Source organism: Durio zibethinus, chromosome 28 (genome assembly GCF_047325235.1).
Source record: "Durio zibethinus cultivar Kanyao isolate XHJ-2024 chromosome 28, ASM4732523v1, whole genome shotgun sequence".
In the NCBI taxonomy this organism is placed as follows: Eukaryota; Viridiplantae; Streptophyta; class Magnoliopsida; order Malvales; family Malvaceae; genus Durio; species Durio zibethinus.
Window position 1 is genome coordinate 11,469,543 of NC_143189.1, and position 22,698 is coordinate 11,492,240.

At 27.7% G+C, this 22,698-nt stretch overlaps 2 protein-coding genes and 1 pseudogene across 2 annotated transcripts; all 3 read right to left on the bottom strand.

Annotated features, from left to right (window-relative positions):
* Positions 1–3,520: 3,520 nt before the first annotated feature.
* Positions 3,521–6,130, bottom strand: LOC111281065 (disease resistance protein UNI-like; annotated as a pseudogene).
* A 12,369-nt stretch (positions 6,131–18,499) lies between these two features.
* LOC149510765 (disease resistance protein RPS5-like) lies at positions 18,500–19,602 on the bottom strand. The gene has a single exon (XM_089757435.1). It carries the CDS (start codon positions 19,460–19,462, stop codon positions 18,665–18,667), a length of 798 nt encoding a protein of 265 aa, XP_089613561.1. The 5' UTR covers positions 19,463–19,602; the 3' UTR covers positions 18,500–18,664.
* Positions 18,500–21,878, bottom strand: LOC111281303 (putative disease resistance protein At5g63020). The gene has a single exon (XM_089757434.1). It carries the CDS (start codon positions 21,380–21,382, stop codon positions 19,472–19,474), a length of 1,911 nt encoding a protein of 636 aa, XP_089613560.1. The 5' UTR covers positions 21,383–21,878; the 3' UTR covers positions 18,500–19,471.
* Between the last annotated feature and the right edge of the window lie 820 nt (positions 21,879–22,698).

Consider the following 22,698-nt stretch of genomic DNA (forward strand, 5'->3'; position numbering starts at 1 on the left):
TGTAAATGCTAATCAACAATCTAGAATGTTTGACTATAATTTGGCATAGTGTCATAAGGAGAATCAAGATTCAATAGTTTCTGAATACTATAAAATAAAATTGACTTAGATTAATGTTTTATAAAGTTGATTAATGTGACTACCATAATGAATTAAGCATAAGATATTACTTTTCTATATTATCAATTTGGTGTATAGTGGGGTAAGCAGTTTCAACTTTTTCATCCTTCTAATCCTCTTTTTGACCATTCAAAAGGCCAAATATGTATGAACAAGTATCTTGTCGTTGAGTGAACTGGTTTCAAGATTAACTTATCTTTAGAGAGTTGCAGGATTCTATTTTATATATCTAACGGTAAAGTGGTATCATTTTACATTTGTTAAATATTAAATTTTTTGTGATCTTATATCAATGACCATGCTCGTTGGAGCCTAGAACCATGAATTTTGAAAAAAATTTTATAGGTATACTATTTTCTTAATAATTTAGATTTTTTTATAAAAATTATAAAATTAATTAAACCCCCCTCAAATCTAAATTCATTGTGTTCATATATATTATTTTTTATTCTTTATATCTATATTGAATATATAATAACAAAAATTAATTATATCTAAACGTTATCACTATTTAACTTAGATTTGTTTATTATAAATGATTTCAATTTAAAATGAATAAGTTTGTCATCATTATATTTTTACAAACTTTAAGAGTTAAATTTAATATATATACAAGTATCATAATAATTAATACCGAATTGACAAATATCCAATTGTGATATTTTTTTCAACCAAACATTTTTTCTTGCTATATCCTATATGTTCAATAAGTTTAAATTATTACATGCCAAGATAATTAAAATTATTAGTTTAAATACCTTTTCTTTTTTCATAATATAAAAAATACCATTTAAAGGATTAAAAAGTTTTAATTTATTGTATTAAGGTCTCTATTTTATTATTCTAAAGTCTTTTTTATTTAAAAGACATAACTTTTTATGATTTTTTTACTTTAATATAGAAAATAATAAATATGGTAAGATAAGGTGTTAATAATGTAAAAAATATAATGATTTTATTTTTATAAAGAATGTTACTTTGGTTCTCTCAAAATTAAATGTCAAGATTCGTCACAGTCTTATATTTAAGTTGAATCCCTTTATTTATTATCAATTAATTTTAAATTTGATACTTGATATTATATTAAAGTTCTATTTTGTTGTTTTTGTCAGCTATCCAAGTTTTTCACTTGATAGACTATTGTCTCCATATAAATTTGATGAGAGCATGTTCCATATCCATTGATTTTATGTTAAATGTTTTGTTATTTATAAGAATTTCATTGATCTTGCACACTACATATCCTGATAAGATCAACAAATTCATTCATACAATTAATTTTACTAATTTTGATCATTTCGAAGATTTGCCACATGTCATCTTCTTCTTTTTCTTTTCTTTTCTTGTGCTTTCTTTTTTTTTCTTTTTTTCTCTTTTTTTTATTCTCTCAAATTTTAATAAATAATCTATTTTTTATTTTTTTAAATTTTTAGATGGGATCTATATAATATTATTGATTATATTTTTTAATTTTTTTGTCCTTTATTTTTTGTTTTTTAATTTTTAATTAAATGATTTTATAAAAAATGTCAATAGATGTATCTATGTAACAATCGGATTTTTCTTTTGTATGTTTTTCTTTTTCAGGTCTTTCCATTTTAGTTTTCATTATTTTATTTTTTTAATTTTTTAAAATTCATACATTAAATTTTATTTTTTTCATACATTAATTTAATAAAAATATTATATTTATATATAATTAAGATGTTATTTATGTTAAAAAATTATATTTTTTATGAAAATTACACTAAATTAAAATTATTAAAATAATTTTAGGTCAAATAAAGTTAAATACATGTTGCACATATATATGTAGGTCAAAATTGGGTATAAAAAATTCGATGTTAAGTTAGAGTGAAGTTTGATAGAATTATTAAAGAGCAGGATCGATCTAGGGATGAGTTTAAACCTGTTTTGACCCTATCCATTGTCAACTTTGAATGGTGATGTTTACATGGCATCCTAATTTGACTTTCTTTTATTTTTTTGTTTTGCCCTTTTCATAATTTTTTAGTTTTTATTTACTTTATTTTTTTATTAAAATAAATGTAATAGTGATAATTAATTTGATAAATTTGAATGCTTTTGAACAAATACTACCCAATATGATACCCTTAAAATTTTGATATAAGCATGATCATCCTTCAACTTATATAATGAAGAAAATAAATGGGCATACAATGTTTCTTCTAATAAAACAGTTTTATACTAATCCTAAAAAAAAAATTGGAAATCATTAAACTTGTTTATTCTTCATTAAAACATCATATAGTATTAATTTTATGTCATATAGAAAAGATAGAGTTATGTGTAATCAGTCACTTTGTTGCCTCAATTTTTTACTCTAGATAATTTTCTATTGGTGCTTCCGTCAATTGAATATAATTCTATATTTTCCCAATTGAAAACTTAAATTTTCTTTTATTTAAAAATTTTATTATACATAAATTTTATTATATAAAAATATTACAATACATAATTTTAAAAATTACAATGAAATAAAAGGATTTAATTAATATCTCTTTTGAATTATTTCAAGGGACTAAAAAGATTTAATTATGCTATCAATAATTAACTCCCAAAACATACAAGCAATAAATCATTAACATACATATATAGTTAGCAAATCAATTAAAATAATATGCTTTAATGATTTAATTATAAAAAAAGAGTATAATAATAAAAAATTTAATTTAAATTAAAATTTATAAAAAAATTTACTATGGTACTTTAATCAATCATTTTTAACAATTTAGGAATTAAAATTTTAGTAAGAGTATTTTAATCAATCACCTTTAACACTTTTTTAGTGTAATTACAAAAAGTTTTTAATAATAAAAAAGAAAATTAATTAAATTAAAATTTATAAAAAAAATTACTACGATTATTTTAGTCAATCATTTTTAGTACTTTTGAAATTAAAACTTTAAAATTTTAAAATTTTAAATAGTTTAATTCCATATAGATTTTATTTTTAATTTTAGTTGATTTAAATTAAATTTAAATAAATTAATAAAAGTTATATATTTAAAAATAAATTTGTTAGTTTAAAAATTCCATTTAGATCAATCACTTTTAATATTTTTGAAATTCACATAGATAATAATTTATAATTAAAGAACCTCAAGAAGAATATAAATAGTTACCATTTACCACAGGCATAGATAATAGAATAGGCAAGGATTACATAGGTTTAAATCAAGAAAAAGTTGGAAGTATAAATAAAATAAAACAAATTGAGATATTTAGGTTGAAGCTAAAATTACTTACTCAGCATTAAAATGCAGCAAGCATATAATGAACATCATACAAATGAAAAAATCATCCACGATTTTAGAAGACACCGCAACAGCTTCAAGCACAACAATTAGAACAGAGACCAAAGGTAAAAGTAATATGTTTACTCTGCAATTACCGTCAACAGACGTAAAGCAGGACAGAAATCGTTTAGAGCATATTCATCCTCCCATTGAAGCTCTTTCCACCATTCTTTCTCACCTCTAATGCTGATTTTGTTTTCCTTTGCACTGTTGGAGTTGAGTGGAAGTCTTTTCAGCTTTGGGCACCGACGAACATAAATATGTTTCAAACATGAGAAGGGAAGTGTGTCCCAGTAAATGCTCTTCAACTCTGGCAAAACATGCAAATAAAGAGACTCGAGTTTTCCAAATAGGCTTAAAGTTTCCACTAGCTGAGCCACTTGACTCAGTTTCCTCTCATTGATTATTTCCTCCATATTGTTGCAGTACATCACAGTAAGAGACCTCAGGTTTGGAGCTAGAATTAGCCATGTTATGTCCTTCAATTTTGTCAATTTATAATATCCGTTTATTCTTACATAGCGAAGGCTTTGGAGGCAATGTTTGCTAGCAATCACAGAGGTTTGAATGTGGCTCTGCGCTTTTATCATTCTGCCTTCTCCTCCCCACTCCATCTCTACCTCTTGCAAACTTTCGCTCCCCAGAAGGCGTAGACTGTCTAGACTCTTCATATTCGCTAAAGATAAAATATTCAATCGCTTTGAGCCCTTGGATAAGTAAAGCTCAATTCGTACAGTGTAGCTGCATAACCTTTCAGTACTCAAAAGTCTATCGAGAACCAAAGCACTCGTTATAGTGACAGTCAACAATTTCAAATGGTTCAAGCACTTCAATTCTTCCACCAAGCATTCACAATTATCTTCCCCTTCCTGGCCCAAAGAATAATCACAGCCTAACATTCTCAATACTTGCAGCGTTGAAAAAGCAGATATCAACTGTCTTGGAATTCTTATGGCAGGACTAAAGCATTCCAAGTTCAAGCATTTAAGCTTTTCTAAAGCCTTCAATTCAATTGGTAGCTCTCTTATCCCTGTATAGGAGAGATCGAGACATTCCAGAGACACCAATTTCGAAATTCCCACTGGAAATTCTTTTATATATCTATTGTATGACAAGTTTAGAACTTTTAAGCCACACGTAAATTGGAAGAAGTCATTATTGGTCACCTGCAACTGATTATCGTTAAGAAACAGAGTTTGGAGATCAGGACAGTTAGGTGCTTCTACTAGATTTTCAATCCTGTTCTTCAACAATGACATCCTGCGTATACTTCCCCAATTCTGAACTTCTGGTAACTTAGTTAATTGATAACATGTCTCCACAAAAAACCTCCACTTTTCTTCTTCACACTTAAATGTGTTGGGATTTGCCTTGAATCTCGTAATCTCACATCAAAATTTATAAGAGTTTTCAATTTATTTTTTATCTCACATCAAGAGTTTAGTAAAGGTATAAGGGGTTTTACTTTTATAAATAATATGTTTTAGGTTTAGTTTAATAATCCCATATGATTAGATACGAAAATCCCATATAATTAATCACCAAGAGAACAACTAGGTAAGTAGGTTATAAAAGAGTGTAATTGGTTTTTGAGTCAAATTTTGAGTAAAGAGTTTTTTGTGATTTTTCTCATTTCAAAAGTCTTTCAATTGTAAATATTTATTTGATAGTGAATTAGGTTTGGAGTAACTCATTTTAAGTTTGATCGAAACAAATATATTTGTATGTTCTTATTCTTAATTTAAATTTACTATTTTATGTCTAAGTACTGTGGTTGATTTCCCAACAACATGCTATCCACAAACTCATGTCAAGAAACACGTCATGCATCTTTATGCAAAATTCATTTATTTCTTCCAATAAACATACATGAAGAAGACAAACAATGATGTGGTGGCCTTGGTTTCGAGCTAAACTTGTATTGCCACGTCCATCCAAAAACCCCTCCCCTATCCAGAAATCTATAAGCATATCTTTTCTAATTTGGTAATCCTTCGAGAACAAACTACAGTATAAGAGGCAAGTTCGAATCATGTCATTGGGAAGAGAATCAAAACTGAATTTTAGAAGCGGATATACCTCTTCATCCATGTCTGGAAAAACAGAGGCAGATGATATCCGACACACTTCAATTGCATATTTCCATTCTTCAACTGTGTTCTTCCAAGCCATGACACGAGCAATGGTGACGAATGCGAGAGGCAGTCCTCCACACTCTTTGGCCAATTCATGAGCCAACTCACGAATACATGGATTACTGTCAAGTGTTTCTTCACCAACTTTCTTTGAAATAACTCCCAAGCTTTTTCTTCAGGCCAACACCGCACTTCAATCTTCTTATGAGCTTCCATTTGGCCACACACCTTCATAGAACGAGCTGTGAAAACTAGTTTGGAACCATTTTCTTGAGTGGGGAGAGGTATCCGAACCTTAGATAGATCAACTCGCTCCCACATATCATCTAACAATATAACAAATTTCTTTTCCTTTAAAACCCTGAAGAAGTTTTGAGCTTTTTCCTCTGGACTTTTTTTCTGCCATGCTCCACCAGCTATTCCCACCCTTTCAGCAATGTCATCTTGGACCTTTCCGATATAAAACCCTTTAGATACTACTATCCAAATAACAACATCAAATCGATTTGGGGGTTCAGAAAACTTGTTGTGGATTTTGTTCAGGAGGCATCCCATGCCATGCAGGCCAACAATTCCCACTTGTTCAGCTTCAAGGATGCTTCAAGCCTTGTCGAATTTGGATTCCAAACCAACAGTGTGCTCAGGAGGTCATTCAGTCACTAGAGGTGTTGGTTCTCCCTCAGCCACCTTGTCAAAAACTCCCTTGCTCTTATGATCCACAACATTTCGGAGCATTTTGGCAATTTGCTTCCCAAACTTCTGGTTGGACTTGGGACTCATAGAACAACAACCTCCTATACATAATTTCTTAATTTCCTGAGGACTTTCCACAATCAACAAATCAGCTCCCTTAATCAAAGTTTCTGCCCTCGAAAGCCAGCATTGAACTTGGTCTAGCCGCTTCAGCTGTTGCTGATCTTCAGCTATTTTCACACTTCTGATAACATCATCCCTTAGACCAGTTCAAATATTTCAGCCTTTGTTGGGACTTGAGCTCAGTTGGCAACTGTCTTATACTTGTCTTGGATAGATTGAGATATTGCAGGGAAACAAGTTTTGAAATTCCCTGGGTCAATTCAGTTATGCCACTATTACAGGACAGGTCTAACACTTTTAGATTAGGCATAGATTGGAAGAAGTCATTGCTGATTGTCTTCTATGTGTTTTCATTGAGAAACAAGGTTAGTAGGTTGGGACATGAAGGTGTTTCGATTGCATTCTGAAGGCAATTTGCCATTAGTGATATCCTTTTTACTGCTTCCCATTTTTTGATCTCTGGTGCTTCAATTAATCGAACACCTGCTTGCACTAAAATACTTTCCTAAAAAATATTGCACCCATTAGCTATCCACAGAGCCATATCACGAATCACATCGTGCATTTTCACATCATAACCTTCTCCTTCCAACAAACATGCAAATACAATTGTCCCAATAAAGCCATACGCTTGGTTTAGAGCTCCATTTCTGCCATTACATTCATCTAAAAGTCCTTCACAAATCCAATAATGAATTAAATCAGTTTTGTGAATGACAAAGTCTTTTGGAAATAAAGTACAATATAAGAAGCAAGATCTCACTTTCCAATTAGGTAAATGATCAAAGAACTTCATAAGAGGAAAGACCTTATCCCCCATACCTCAAAATTCTGAGGCACATTTTCTCAAAACCTCAATTGCACGAATCCATTCTTGTGGTGTCTTCTTGCAGGCCATGGCTCGACCGATGGTGATAATTGCTAGTGGCATACCAGCGCACTCTTTGGCCATAATTTCCGACAGCATAGGAATGTCTGGATGCAAGTTGAAAGTATCATTTACCTATCAGCTTGTGTTGGAAAGAGAATAAGCGAACAAAAAGGATTGTAAGTTTGAAAATTCTAATCAGCAATCCGGAATGTTTGACTGTAATTTAGCGTAGCAACACAATGAGAACCATCATTCAATATTTTCCGATTGAAGTATTGATTTCATCACTGCTTCCAAGCTCCAGCCACTTCCGAAAAGAAAAATGGGCATGAGCATCAAAGTAGTTTTCAGATTTCACAATAACGAAACGAAACAATATATATATAATAAAATTGAGTTAGATTAATGTTTTTATAAAGTTGATTAATGTAACTACCTTAATGAATTAAGCAAAATATATTAACTTTCTATATTATCAATTTGGTGGATAGTTGGATCATATTGAAACAAGCAGCTTCAATTTTTTCTTGAACAAAATGTCAGAACAAAATCCACACATTACACAAAAATTAATTTATAGATTTTCACCGATCATTGCATTTATTAAAAATATTATAAATGAAACCTTCTCGCTGATCTAGTAAATTTATCTTGAACATTGTTTATTACAAATAAAAAAATTTAACGTCCGGTAACGTACGAGACTATTTCTAGTTCATGTTAATAAAGCAACAGTTCCATTCATTTACCCTGAGATCATGCATATATTGTTGCTATGGACCATTGAATATTCTTTGTTGCCCAGAAGTATGGTTTGCCTGATCCATCGTTATAAATGTTTACATCGTCTTTCACTCCCCATATCATAATTTTTGGACTTTTTAACCGTTTAAGTGGAAGTTTTAACACCACGAAAATAAAAATAAATTAGCCTAACAAAAAAGAGAGAAGTTGAGAAAGCTCATAACAGCTTCCAAAGAGCATTTGCAACCACAATAAATAGATTGTATCAATACTAACTTAGTAGAAATTAGAAATTTCTGAGTAAATGATATAAATTTGAAATTTTTAGCATCTTCTACTCGTATAAATTACTATACCTATAGTGTATTAATTTTTGACATATGCATAATGTACATGTCATTTTTATATTTAAAAAATTCAATTAAATAAATATTTTTTTGGTTTCTATGATAATAATGATAAATACAAACAATTTAATTTTAATTTTGATAATTTTTTATATATTTTGATAACATTTGTTAGAAGTTTGATCACTTTTCATAAATTTTTGGTATCTTCTATACAATTTTGTTAACTTTCAATATTTAATGACTTATTATATAATTTTGGTAACAATTGATACAATTTTAATACTTTTTGATAAAATTTTGATAACCGCTTGATGTAATTTTGATAACCTTTATGATATACTTTGACTAAATATTTAATTTGAGAGATGAAACATTTATATGATTACTCAATTTAGAACTAAACATTTTATTTTATATGAATAAAAATTAAATGCTATTGAATTTTTATAATTAAATATATATTTAGATGAAAATTTGTGAGCGTTTAACACGCACTATTAACTCTAATAAAAATAACAATTAAATGAAAAAATCGATCATCTATAATTTTTTTAGTGGTTTAAGTATTATTTTAAATAAAAAAATTAAAAATAATCCTAAAATAGAGATTTATTTTTTAGGAAAAAATTAGAAAAAAAAACATTTCATTTTTTCTTACTATTTTAAATACAGTTTAAAAATAAAAAGTAGGAAAATAAAAATTAAAAGTTCTAGTATTTTTTTCACAATCATTAAATTTTCAATTATTCAACATTAATCTACAAAAAAAAAAAATCACCACTCCATACTATAATACTCATGAAATTGAAAACCCAAAACTAAACCCTATAAATAAAAAACATTTCAATTTTTTTATTTTTTAGGAAAAAATTAAAAAAAAAACATTTCATTTTTTCTTACTATTTTAAATACAGTTTAAAAATAAAAAGTAAGAAAATAAAAATAAAAGTTCTAGTATTTTTTTCACAATCATTAAATTTTCAATTATTCAATATTAATCTACAAAAAAAAAAAATCACCACTCCATATTATAATACTCATGAAATTCAAAACCCAAAACTAAACCCTATAAATAAAAAACATTTCATTTTTTTATTTTTTAGGAAAAAATTAAAAAAAAATTTCATTTTTTCTTACTATTTTAAATATAGTTTAAAAATAAAAAGAAAGAAAATAAAAATTAAAAGTTCTAGTTTTTTTTCACAATCATTAAATTTTTAATTATTCAATATTAATCTACAAAAAAAAAATCACCACTCCATACTATAATACTCATGAAATTCAAAACCCAAAACTAAACCCTATAAATTTTTGTTTGTCTAAAAATTTTGAATTAAAACATGTATGAAAAAGACAAAAAACTGAAACCTATGATCTAACATCACCCTAATTATAGAGCTCAAGGATCATAAACCCCTTGAAAAATCATCAAATCCAAGGAATATCCCATGATCCGAAGTGTAATTACCTGAACCCATTGTCAAAAGATCTAGAAACGACCCGTCTTTAGGCAATTCACTGTTCAACTGTACTGTTCCGTCCAAAATCAAGCGTGATGGGGACTCCGCTTGAAACTCAATGGTGGATTGCTCCGAATGGGTCCTGGGACGCTCTGAGTTTGCAAACTGGGCAACAACTGCTTGGATTTCGAACACACACTTCCCCCATTTTCACTTTCGAACACCCTTGAATTGCAAATTGCTTTTCTCAGCTGCAGGTTTCTCGCTTATGTGTTTCACTATATTCTTTTCCTTTTCAAATCTTTGGGCTTGTCTTGGGTTCTCTTTCTCAGTTCCGTCTTTAAACTTATTAGGCACACCTCATAACCCTCACCTCCCCTTGATTCATTTCTTCGAGACACCTTTTCCATCTCCAACTTCTTAATTATAAAATTACAAAAAGAGATTCATTGATTAGGTGTTTGTTAATCTGGTTTTCTTCCAAAATTTCAAATTTGGCAAAGATTGAGCATGCACAACCTTTTAACGGCTCAACAAAGCAAGGTTTAAAATTTCTAGTTTTTTTATATTGTAAATAAAGGAGTTACAGCTAAAGAGAGAAAGTGAACACTAAGAGAAAGTAGTTGAATGGAGAAAAAAATTGAATGAAATAATAAAAAAAAAAGATAGCCCTTTGCAAGAATAGAACAATGGGAGGCTTTGTAGAGAAACAAGAGTTGAAAGGAGAAAATTTTGAAGTTAAGATAAAAAGAAAAAAATTTGGAGAAGAAAGAAAAGTTGTTGTGTTCTTATAAAACTGATGTTTTTATTATCTTTTAATTTTTTTGGGGTTTTAGGGAATAAATTAGTATAATACACAACTAAACAATGCAATTAAACCACATGGAGAAGACACAAACAATTTGTCATCTAAATATATCCTTAATTGTAAACGTTCAATAATGTTTAATCATTATTTATATTCTTAATTATAATCGTTTAATCTTAAATTGAGTAATCATGCAAACGTTTAATCCTAAATTGAGCATTTAACCTATTTTTTTGGTAATTATTGATAAAATTTGTGCCATCATATATTAAATATTGGATTCCTGCAATAAGTGTAGGCTTCATGTTAGTATAAGGTAATTTTCTTTTTTATAAAGTAACATTATTGCTTCATTTAAATTTAGATTTTCTTTACTAATTTTTTTATTAAATAAGCTCATGGTAGATTTATCCTAGCCTCTTAAGATAAAAGTTCTAGCTTCGTTTTTAGTAGTAACCAAGGTTCAATACCTGACAACTTTGAATATAAAAAAATTATCAAATATTGACAATTAAGTTATCATTATGTTATAAATGATTTACTACTAAGTTATTAATAATTTATTACTAAAATAACATTAATTTACAACTAATTTATAAATGATTTATCACTAAATTATAAATGATTTACCATTAAATTATTGATAATTTATCACTAAATTACTAAAAATTTATTATAAAGTTATAATTGATTTACTACTAAGTTATCGATTATTTATTACAAACTTATCAATTATTAACTAATTTATTACTAAATTATCTCTAATTTACAACTAAATTATCACTAATTTATAACTATGTTATTAGTGATTTATTACTAAATCCCCAATGATTTACTATTATACTATTATGCATTTATTACATGTTATCATTGATTTAATACGTAGTTTTTGATTATTTACTATGAAATTATTATAATTTATTATTAAATTAATCATGATTCACTATCAAGTTATCACTTATTTATATTAAATTATCCATGATTTACTATAATATTACTAGTGGTTAACTATTAAGTTATAGATTATTCAAAAAAAAAATTAAGTTATCGATAATTTACTACTAAGTTATATTGATTTACTTTCAAGTTTTTAATAATTAACTACTTAATTATTATTGATACTATTAAGTTATTTATGATTTAATACTAAATTTATCATTGGGATAATGTTACAAATGACTCTTGAATTATAGTGAAATGTTCAATGTGGTATTTAAATTTTAAAAATCTTTAATGTGATACCTAAACTATGAATTTATTAATTAATATAGTACTTATCCCTAACATAATTAGTTTCAAATGATGATACATGGCATACAAGTAACTTTTCAAATATTGCATTAGTTAATAACTTTATAGTTCAGGTACCACATTATATACTTCACTATAGTTTAAGAGCCATTCACAACATTAACCATTTATCAATTAATTACTATTAAAGCAAAATTGATTTACTGTTAAGTTATCATTGATTTATTGTTAAGATATATATGATTAACTACTAAGTTACTATTTATTTTTTATTAACATATTCTTGATTTATTAATATGCTACTATATATTTACAATTATGAAATATGGAATTTAAAAAGTTACTAACAATATATAAGATAATTTTATTTTTATACGATAATATTATTATTCTATTCAAATTTAAAAAATTTTTTACTAAATTTTTTATTGAACAGATTTGTGATAGGTTTATTCTAGCCCCTAAGATGAAAGTTTTTTATTCGTTTTCGCCATGAACCATGTTCAATCCCTAATAATAAAAAAAATTATCAATGATTAATAATTAAATTATTATTTATTTACTATTATGTTATTAATCATTTATTACTAAGCTACCAATAATTTACTACTAAATTATCAATAATTTATTACATATTTTATAAATGATTTATCCTTAAATTATGAATTATTTATCACTAAGTTACTGATAATTCATTATAAAGTTATAACTTATTTATTATTAATTTATGAATGATTTATTATAAAATTATCAATGATTAACTAATTTACTGTTATATTATTACTTATTTGTAGTTAAGTTGTTAATAATTTATTACTACGTTATTGGTGATTTACTACTAAATTATCAATGATTTATTATTATATTATTATATATTTACTATTATGTCATAATTGATTTACAATTTAATTTTTGATTATATACTACAAAATTATTATTAATTTAGTATTAAATTATCCATGATTCATTACCAAGTTATCATTAATTTATATTACATTATCCAAATTTACTATTAATTTATCATTGATTAACAATTAAGTTATTGATGATTTACTATTAAATTATATTAATTTATTTTTAACGTAATGAGTAACTATTAAATTATCAATTATTTAATATTAAGTTATTATTCACAATATAAAAAAAGTTATTTATAATTCACTACTATTAATTAATTACTATTAAATTAAAATTGATTTATTATTAAATTATCACTAATTTACTATTAAGATATTATTAATTTATTATTAAGTTATCAATGATTAACTATTAAGTTGTCACTTATTTTTCATTAAATTATTCTTGATTTACTACTCTCTTGTTATGCATTTACAATTATGTTACAATTAATTTATTACTAAATTATTATGCATTTACTATTATATTATTATTGATTTATTACTAAGTTATCAATTATTGACTATTAAATTATTATTCATATATTGATTTATGCATGATTTACTATTAAGTTATTATTGATTAATTATTAAGTTATCAATAATTACTACTAAGTTATACTAATTACTTTTAGCTTTCGTTGATTAATTACTAAATTAGCAATCATATACTATTATGTTGTCATTAATTTGCATATATTCAAAAAGAAAGCAACCGCAATGAATGTTAAATGATGTAATTTATAAGATAGAGAAAGAAGTAAGAAAATGTTTAAACATAGATGACTTGAAAAACAATAAGTAAATGCTCTTAATTTGCTATTTGTAGTTTAGCATATAATAATAAGTTAAAATCATAACTTTTTATACTAATGTACGTATCAAAGCAAAGTTAAATTAATGTATAATATATATTAAGTTAATATTTTTAAAATATTCTTTAAATTTTTTAATTCATTGTAAAATAGTACATATTAAGATAAGTGTAACACCCCGGCCCAAGTAATAATTGGGTTAGACTAATACTAAAGCCCATCAGTTTATTAAGACATTATTTAGTAAAAGAAAAAGGGCTGAAGTATTAGATGAAAGAAAACCTAACTATCGTGAAACAGAAAGGAAATAGAGTTCTTCTTCCTCATCTTCCTTAGGGTTAGATAATATAAAAAATCAAGTTGAAGATTCACAATCAGAGGCTACAATCAAGTTAATCCCTTAAAGGTGAGTACATGCCCTCTTTTTATTTGAAAAGAAATATCAAATTGATTGCTATTATTTGGAGTTGAAGTTTTGAGAAAAAAACCAAGAAAAATCATGAAATCCTTCATTAATCTTGATGATCTACTTGGGTAAATTACTGGGCTTTGTTTATTTCATGTTCTTAAGATTTATTGATGATTATTGAATGGAGCTTGAAGGCTGAAAGTAAGGATTTGAGTTTTTAAAGATTGAAGGAGAAATTCTATTTTTGGATGAGATGTTGTGATCTGTAATAATGAATTAAAATATAATTTTGCATTAATGGATAGATTATTGCTGTGATCATTATATATCATTAGAAAGCATGTTGAATCTAGTTTCTAATGAAATAAACAGAAGTTAAATTCGAGTTCTCTATGAAGAGTTGTTTAATTTCTACTAAGGATATGCAGGCTGTGAGACAGCAGCATCAGGGTTGAATTTTGAAATTCTTCTTAATTTGTATACAAGGATTTACAGATTAAGCCATATATGTTTGAAGCTTATTGAGTCTACTTTCCAATGAAATAAGCGGAATTGAATTTGGAGTTTCCTGTGAATAAATATATAATTTTTATTAGAAGGTATACAGGCTGTTTGGCGGCAGTATATGACATGAATTTCAAAAATTGTTATAATTAATCTACAAGGAATTACGATGTTTGTCATATAAGGTTAGAAAGCTTTTCAAGTCTAGTTTCTAACGCATTAAAGAGATCATAATTCTGATTTGGATATATTGAGATATGACTATTTTAATGAAAAGAGGTCAGGCTGCTAGTATTAATTAGTTAAGTTAACCCTTTGTGTAACTTAATTGATTTTTGTATAAATGGTCTCAAAAATGGTTGATTAAATTCTGATCTGTTGAAATGATCTTGGATAGGCCATTAATTATTTTGAAGGAAAAACTAAGTGGTGGAATCGAATGGAGGTAAGTAGAATCTCACACACTTTGCTTGTTTTCGAATCTATGTATATATGTATGTTTCTAAATGAATGAATATTTTATTTCTTTATTTTCGATGTATGAAAATAGGATCAAGCATACGATTATTTTGTGTTTTCGCTATGTAAATGATGGATCATGCTTATGAATGAAATGAGAAAATGATCTATGTTTAAAGAACGATTTTATGATGGCTACGTTTTTACATCCCTAAGAAGTGGGATCATCGACACCAGAACTTAGTTCTACTACCCTGGCTAACGGGTAATAGTAGTTAGCGTAAACCCTGACTAACGGGTTATAATAGTTAGCAATGATCATGAGAATGAAATTATCGATACGGCCAATGTCACGGGTTATAGCAATGACCGTAGCTAACGATTTGAATGATAATGATAATTTATGATGATTTTAATTATTGATCCATGATTTGGTTTGATTATGATATTTGAATGATAGCATATTTTACAATGATTTATGAAGTGACATATTTTGAAATTGATTTATGAATTTATGAAATATTTGACAAAACGATGATCTTGAAATGTTTTGATATTATGATTTGATGAATGTTTTGAATGATCTATATGATGTGTAAGAAAACGATGCTTGATCTGGTAAGTTGTGTGAGCCTATACTTACTGAGCTATGATTTGCTCATTCTCCTTTTACTTTTTCTTTACAGATGACTAAATGATAAGTTTGGTTAGTCTTGTGTGAAGTTAGAAGATGAAATGGGTAAGATTACTTAATCGTTGGAGAATATGTTGGCCAATGAGATTTTAAGAGACAGTTTTGTATTTTATATGGTTTGTATTTGGATATATAAATATGTATCATCAGTTGGATTAAAGATATGAATTTTACTTGGTAGATTATTTTATTGAAGAATTTTAGAATGTTTAAGAAAGAAGGCTTCGTATTACTTTGAGATTTTCTTCAAGGTAATATGGCCGTGTTATGCCTCGATTTTGGGCATGACAATAAGTTTTGTTAATAATTTGATTGAATGATTTGTTATATATTTTTATACTTGTTAGCGAAGTACAATTTCTTATAAAAGATTGAAAAAATTGAAGTATTATGCCAACAATGAAAATAATAAACTTTACCTTATGTTTCTATCTTTAAGTATATAATTTTAGGTAAAATTTAATTATGCAAAAGCAATGAGAAAAAATTTACTAAATAAAATTTATAAAAAATAAATAGACAATAATTTTAAAAAATATTAAGTTTATAATAATTACTTTCACATTCTCTTTCAAAAATTTCTTTTATTAAATGAAAAGATAGTATATTTCTAATTGCTATTTCATTTTTATTACTATCATTCAAAATGCATTTTTTTTTTTTATATTTTGATGTCAACCAACTTTTTCATTTGAAAAGAATAAAGATTATAAGGGGTCATTTACCTTCCTAAATAAGTTTGAACTATAATATTTATTTCAAATGAAATGTTTAAGTTGTTTCCTTCAATCTATATCACAGCAACTTGATTAGCAAGACTTGGGCATAAGAATTTCAAAATCCTTAAAAGAAGATATATCATTTAATCTTTGCACAATTTGGGTATATGAATTTTCTTCTAGAATTATCATTAATATTTCCATAACTTTTGCACTTAAATTTTTTTTTTCATTCTATTTTGAAATTTAATACCAACGTCATAAAAGTATAATTAAAAATAATATGAATTAATTAACTCAAACTTGAAATAATTCAAGACTCATATTGAATATACATAAAATTTTTACGCTTTTTGAATTTTAATATAATTAAAAATAATATAATACACATAATTATAAAAATAAACAAATTTCACTTGATTCAATTGATTTTAAACAATCAAAACCTTAGTGGTTATTTAAAATATGAAATCACTGAACCCAAAATTTGAATTGACATAGCAATACAATCAAAATCCAACATTTTTTATTTTATTTGAATTTAAGATGATTTTAAATCCGGCTTTTTAAAGAACAAAAAGCTTGCATCAATTATTATGTCAAATTTATTCAAGTGATAAGTGAATAATTAAGTATACAATGAATAGAAGCAAATAAAACTTAACTCAACCTAATTGATATTGATTCTAAAATTAAAACCCAACTTGAAATTATGAGTAGTCAAAATTCAAAATAATTGAAATACTAGATACACAATTAAATAAAAATTTATCGAAAGAATTTTCTTAATTAATGTTTTTAAATCACATTTAAGTTTAGTTAAATTATAATGTATAATAATATTTTTATATTAAATGTAATAGTGATAATTAATTTGATGAATTTCAATACTTTTGAATAAATATTACCCAACATAGTAACCTTAAAAATTTTTATATAATCATGAACATTCTTTAACTTATATAATGAAAAGAAAAATGAAAGCCATACAATGTTTTTCCTAAAAAAAGAATTTTATATTGATCCTAAAAAAATTTGAAATCATTAAAATTATATATTTTTCATTGAAACATCATATAGCACTAACCTTATTGATATGAATAAGATAGAACTATGTATAATCAGTCAAATTTTTCTCTCATTTTTTTGCTTTGGAAAATCTTTTATTGGTGCTTCCATCAATTAAATGTAATCCTACATTCTACCAATTAAAAACATAAAATTTCTTTTATTTAAAAATTTTATTATACATAAATTTTGATTATATAAAAATATCACAATACATAATTTTAAAAATTACAATGAAATAAAAAAGATTTAATTAATTTCTCTTTTGAATTATTTCAAGCGACTAAAAAGATTTAATTATATAAATTATCAACTCATAAAATATACAAATAATAAAATTATTAACATACATATATAGCTAGCAAATCAATTAAAATAAAAACCTGAAAGGAAAAAAATTAGAAATAAAACAAATATGCTTTAATGATTTGGGAGTCTAATAATGAAAAGAAACTCCATTTAAATTAAAATTTATAAAAAAACTTATTATGGTACTTTAATCAATCATTTTTAACATTTTAGGAATTAAAAATTTAATAAGGATATTTTAATCAATCACTTTTAATACTTTTTTAGCGTAATTATAAAAAATTTAATAATAAAAAAAAATTAATTTAAATTAAAAGTTATAAAAAATTTACTAAGAATATTTTTGTGAATCATTTTTAATCCTTTTGGAATTAAAATTTCAAAATTTTAAGCAGTTTAATTTCACAAAAAATCTATTTTTAATTTTAGTTGATTTAAATTAAATTTAAATAAATTAATAAAAATTATATATTTAAAAATAAACTTGCTAATTTAAAAATTTATAAAAGTATTTAAGTCAATCACTTTTAACACTATTAACATTCACACTTTTATACATATTCACACTTTTATACATAGATAATAGTTTATAATTAAAGAAAGACGAGAAGAATATAAATAGTTACTGCACGGGTTTAAATCAAGAAAAAGTTGATAGCATAACATGTTAGCTGACCATAAATAAAATCAAACAAATTGAGATATTTAGGTTGAAGCTAAAATTATTTACTCAGCATTAAAATGCAGCCTATATTTAAATCCATATAAGCAAAAGATTCACCATTAACTTAGTCAATTTAATGAACATCATACAAATGAGAAGATCATCCACCATTTTAGAACACACCGCAACAGCTTCAAACACAACAATTATAACAGAGACTAAAGGTAAAAGTAATATGTTTACTTTGCACTTTCAGTCAAAAGACGTAAAGTAGGGAAGAAAATCGTTTAGAGCACATTCATCCTCCCATTTAAGCTCTTTCCACCATTCTTTCTCACATTCAATGCTGATTTTGTTTTCCTTTGCACTGTTGGAGTTGAGTGGAAGTCTTTTCAGCTTTGGGCACAGATGAACACGAATTTCTTTCAAACATGAGAAGGGAAGTGTATCCCAGTAAATGCTCTTCAACTCTGGCAAATAATGTAAGGAAAGAGATTCGAGTTTTCCAAATAGGCTTAAAGTTTCTACTAGCTCAGCCACTTGACTCAGTTTTCTCTCACTGATTATTTCCTCCATATTGTTGCAGAACCCCACAGTAAGAGACCTCAGGTTTGGAGCGAGAATTAGCCATGTTATGTCCTTCAATTTTGAACATTCGTATATAAATACTTCGCGAAGGCTTTGGAAGCAATGTTTGCTTGCAATCACAGAGGTTTCAATGTGGCTCTGTGCTTTTATCATTCTGCCTACCCCTCCCCACTCCATCTCCACTTCTTCCAAACTTTCAGACCTCCTAAGGTCTAGAAATTCTAGACTCTTCATATTCGCTAAAGATAAAATATTCAATCGCTTCGAGTCATTTAACAGTAGAAGCCGAATAGCTAAAGTGCAGCTGCATAACCTTTCAGTACGCAAAAGGCTATCGAGACCCAAAGCACTTGTTATATTGACAGTCAACACATTAAGATGGTTCAAGCACTTCAATTCTTCCACCAAACATTCACTATTATCTTCCACTTTCTGGCCCAAAGAATAATCACAGCCAAGCATTCTCAATACTTACAACTTTGAAAAAGTAGATATCAACTGTCTTGGAATTCTTATGCCAGAAGAACAACAAAATTCCAAGTTCAAGCATTTAAGCTTTTCTAAAGCGTTCAAACCAATTGGTAGCTGTCTTATCCTTGTACCGGAGAGATCGAGACATTCCAGAGACACCAATTTCGAAATTCCCACTGGCAATTCTTCTAGACCACTATTGCCTGACAAGTTTAGAACTTTTAAGCCACACATAAATTGGAAGAAGTCATTATTGATCACCTTCAACTGATTATCCTTAAGAAACAGAGTTTGGAGATCGGGACAGTTAGGTGCTTCTAGTAGATTTTCAATCCTGTTCTTCATCAATGACATCCTGCGTATACTTCCCCAATTCTGAACTTCTGGTAACTTAGTTAATTGATAACCTGCCTCCACAAAAAACCTCCACTTTTCTTCTTCACACTTACGTGCTATCCACAAACTCATGTCACGAATCACATCATGCATCTTTATGCTAAATTCATCTATTTCTTCCAATAAACATGCATGAAGAAGAGAACCAATCATTTGGTGGCCTTGGTTTCGAGCTAGACTTGTATTCCCATGTCCATCCAAAAACCCCTCTCCTATCCAGAAATCTATAAGCTTATCTTTATCAATTGGGTAGTCCTCTGAGAACAAACTACAGTACAAGAGGCAAGTTCGAAACATGTCATTGGGAAGAGAATCAAAACTGAATTTTAGAAGTGGATATACCTCTTCACCCATGTCTGGAAAAACAGAGGCAGATGATCTCCGACACACTTCAATTGCGTCTTTCCATTCTTCAACTTTGTTCTTACAAGCCATGGCACGAGCAATGGTGACAAGTGCGAGAGGTAGGCCTCCACATTCTTTGGCCAATTCATGAGCCAACTCACGAATACATGGATTACTATCAAGTGTTTCTTCACCAACTTTTTCTTGAAATAATTCCCAAGCTTTTTCTTCAGGCAAACACCGCACTTCAATCTTCTTTTGAGCTTCCATTTGGCCACAAACCTTGATAGAACGAGTTGTAAAAACTAGTTTGGAACCATTTTTTTGAGTTGGGAGAGGTATCCCAACCTTAGATAGATCAACTCGCTCCCATATATCATCTAACAATATGACAAATTTCTTTTCCTTTAAAACCCTGAAGATGTTTAGAGCTTTTTCCTCTGGAGTTTTGTCCTGCCATGCTTCATCAGCTATTCCCACCCTTTTAGCAATGTCATCTTGGACCTTTCCGATATAAAACCCTTTAGATACTACAATCCAAATAACTACATCAAATCGATTTGGGGGTTCACAGAACTTGTTGTTGATTTTGTTCAGGAGGGTTGTCTTGCCAACCCCTCCCATGCCATACAGGCCAACAATTCCCACTTGTTCAGCTTCAAGGATGCTCCAAGCCTTATCGAATGTGGATTCCAAACCAACAGTATGCTCAGTAGGTCGTTCAGTTACTAGAGGTGTTGGTTCCTCCTCAGCCACCTTGTCAAAAACTCCCTTGCTCTTATGATCTACAACATCTCGGAGCATTTTGCTAATTTGCTTCCCAAACTTCAGGTTGGACTTGGGACTCATAGAAAAACAACCTCCTACACATAATTTCTTAATTTCCTGAGGACTTTGCTCAATCAACAAATGAGCTCCATTAATCAAAGTTTCTGCCCTCGAAAGCCAGCCTTGAACTTGGTCTAGCCGCTTCAGCTGTTGTTGATCTTCAGCTATTTTCACTCTTCTGATCACATCATTCCTTAGATCCGTCAATTCTGCTAGTGCAATTTTTAAAGCTTCTACGTTTTCTTCAAGCTTGCATACAAACTGTGCTTGTCCGGCAACACAATCACAGCAGCGGGTAATGACAGTGTCGCATGAAGCTGAGATCGAGAAGATGTTACCCATAGTTAGGCTTTGGTTTTAAAGGGGGAGTTGAACAATTTCTGGAAAGGAGAAAAATGAACGAAATCAAAGATGCTTTTTGGAATATCAAGCCAAAGGGTGAAAAAATGAAAGAAAGATATGCAGAAATGCACAGAAGGCAGAGAATATCTCCTCGAAGTTTTTTTTTGTTTGCTAATTCTAACTTAACCAAGGGTGTTGGGAGTAGTTGCTGTGGGATTACTACTATTTGCCGCTTTCTACTTGTTTACTCCATTAAAAATATTCTGTTTGCTAACCGATTTAACTGGTGATTATACCACAACCTACAGAGAAAAACACATCAGACAATTTACATGTAATGATATGATTTTTTTAAAAAAATTTTTGGTAGGATCAAATAGTAATTATGTTAAATTGGTTCTTGTAACAATCATGCATGTATTTTTTCCGAGCAAAAGATGCCCTTTGGGGCCGGGGTGGCTTTTGGCATCTACCCTTCGGCAGAGGCAGTCAAGAGGAAGTTGCACATCAAAGCAATGCATTGTACTTTTAGTGACAAATTAGTCAATAATGACTTTAAAAAATTAATTTGGTGGGGCAGGTTTTCTGTTGTGTGGAATATGCACAAACTTGGTCCAATTTGGCGTGCACATCGACGACTAAATAAACCAAATCACTTTCCTTTAAGAACATTGGTTAAAATTTTTACCTTTTTCACTGGACCAAAAGAAGAATAATTAGACATAATTGAAATATCATATGTAGAAAAATAGTCAGTCATTTGGAAGAAGAAAAATAGAAAGAATGGGTTTTTAAAATCTTAAAGTTTCAAATTTAAGTTTTATTGTATTTAAATTTAGTTTAATTTTATGTTAATTTATTTATTTATTAATTTAATAATTTAATAATTTTTTTTATAAACGTATGAAATATGTGATTTTTGAAATTATTTGATTATAATGAAAATTTTAATTGTAATTACATTCAATAAAAAAAAAATGGTTCCTCCGAATACTAAATTTATCAACCTTGGTTATGAAAACTTTGTTTTGATAATTTAAGCATAGTAAGGGTATTTTGATCCATGTCCACATAATTAATCTCTCATAGAGAGGTAAAATTGGCCCAATAATCCTTTGATTTGGGAAAAAAATTTAACAGATTCTACGTTTTTTGAATGAAGGAAAGGAATTCAATATGAGAACGGGTTTGGAGGTCTTTGTCATGAATTGGATGTTGAGGCTGCTATTGAAGAATCACTGAAAACCTTCATTTTGTAGCTTCAAAACATACATTATTTGTGTAAAAAGTGCGAATTAAATTGAATTTTCCATGTT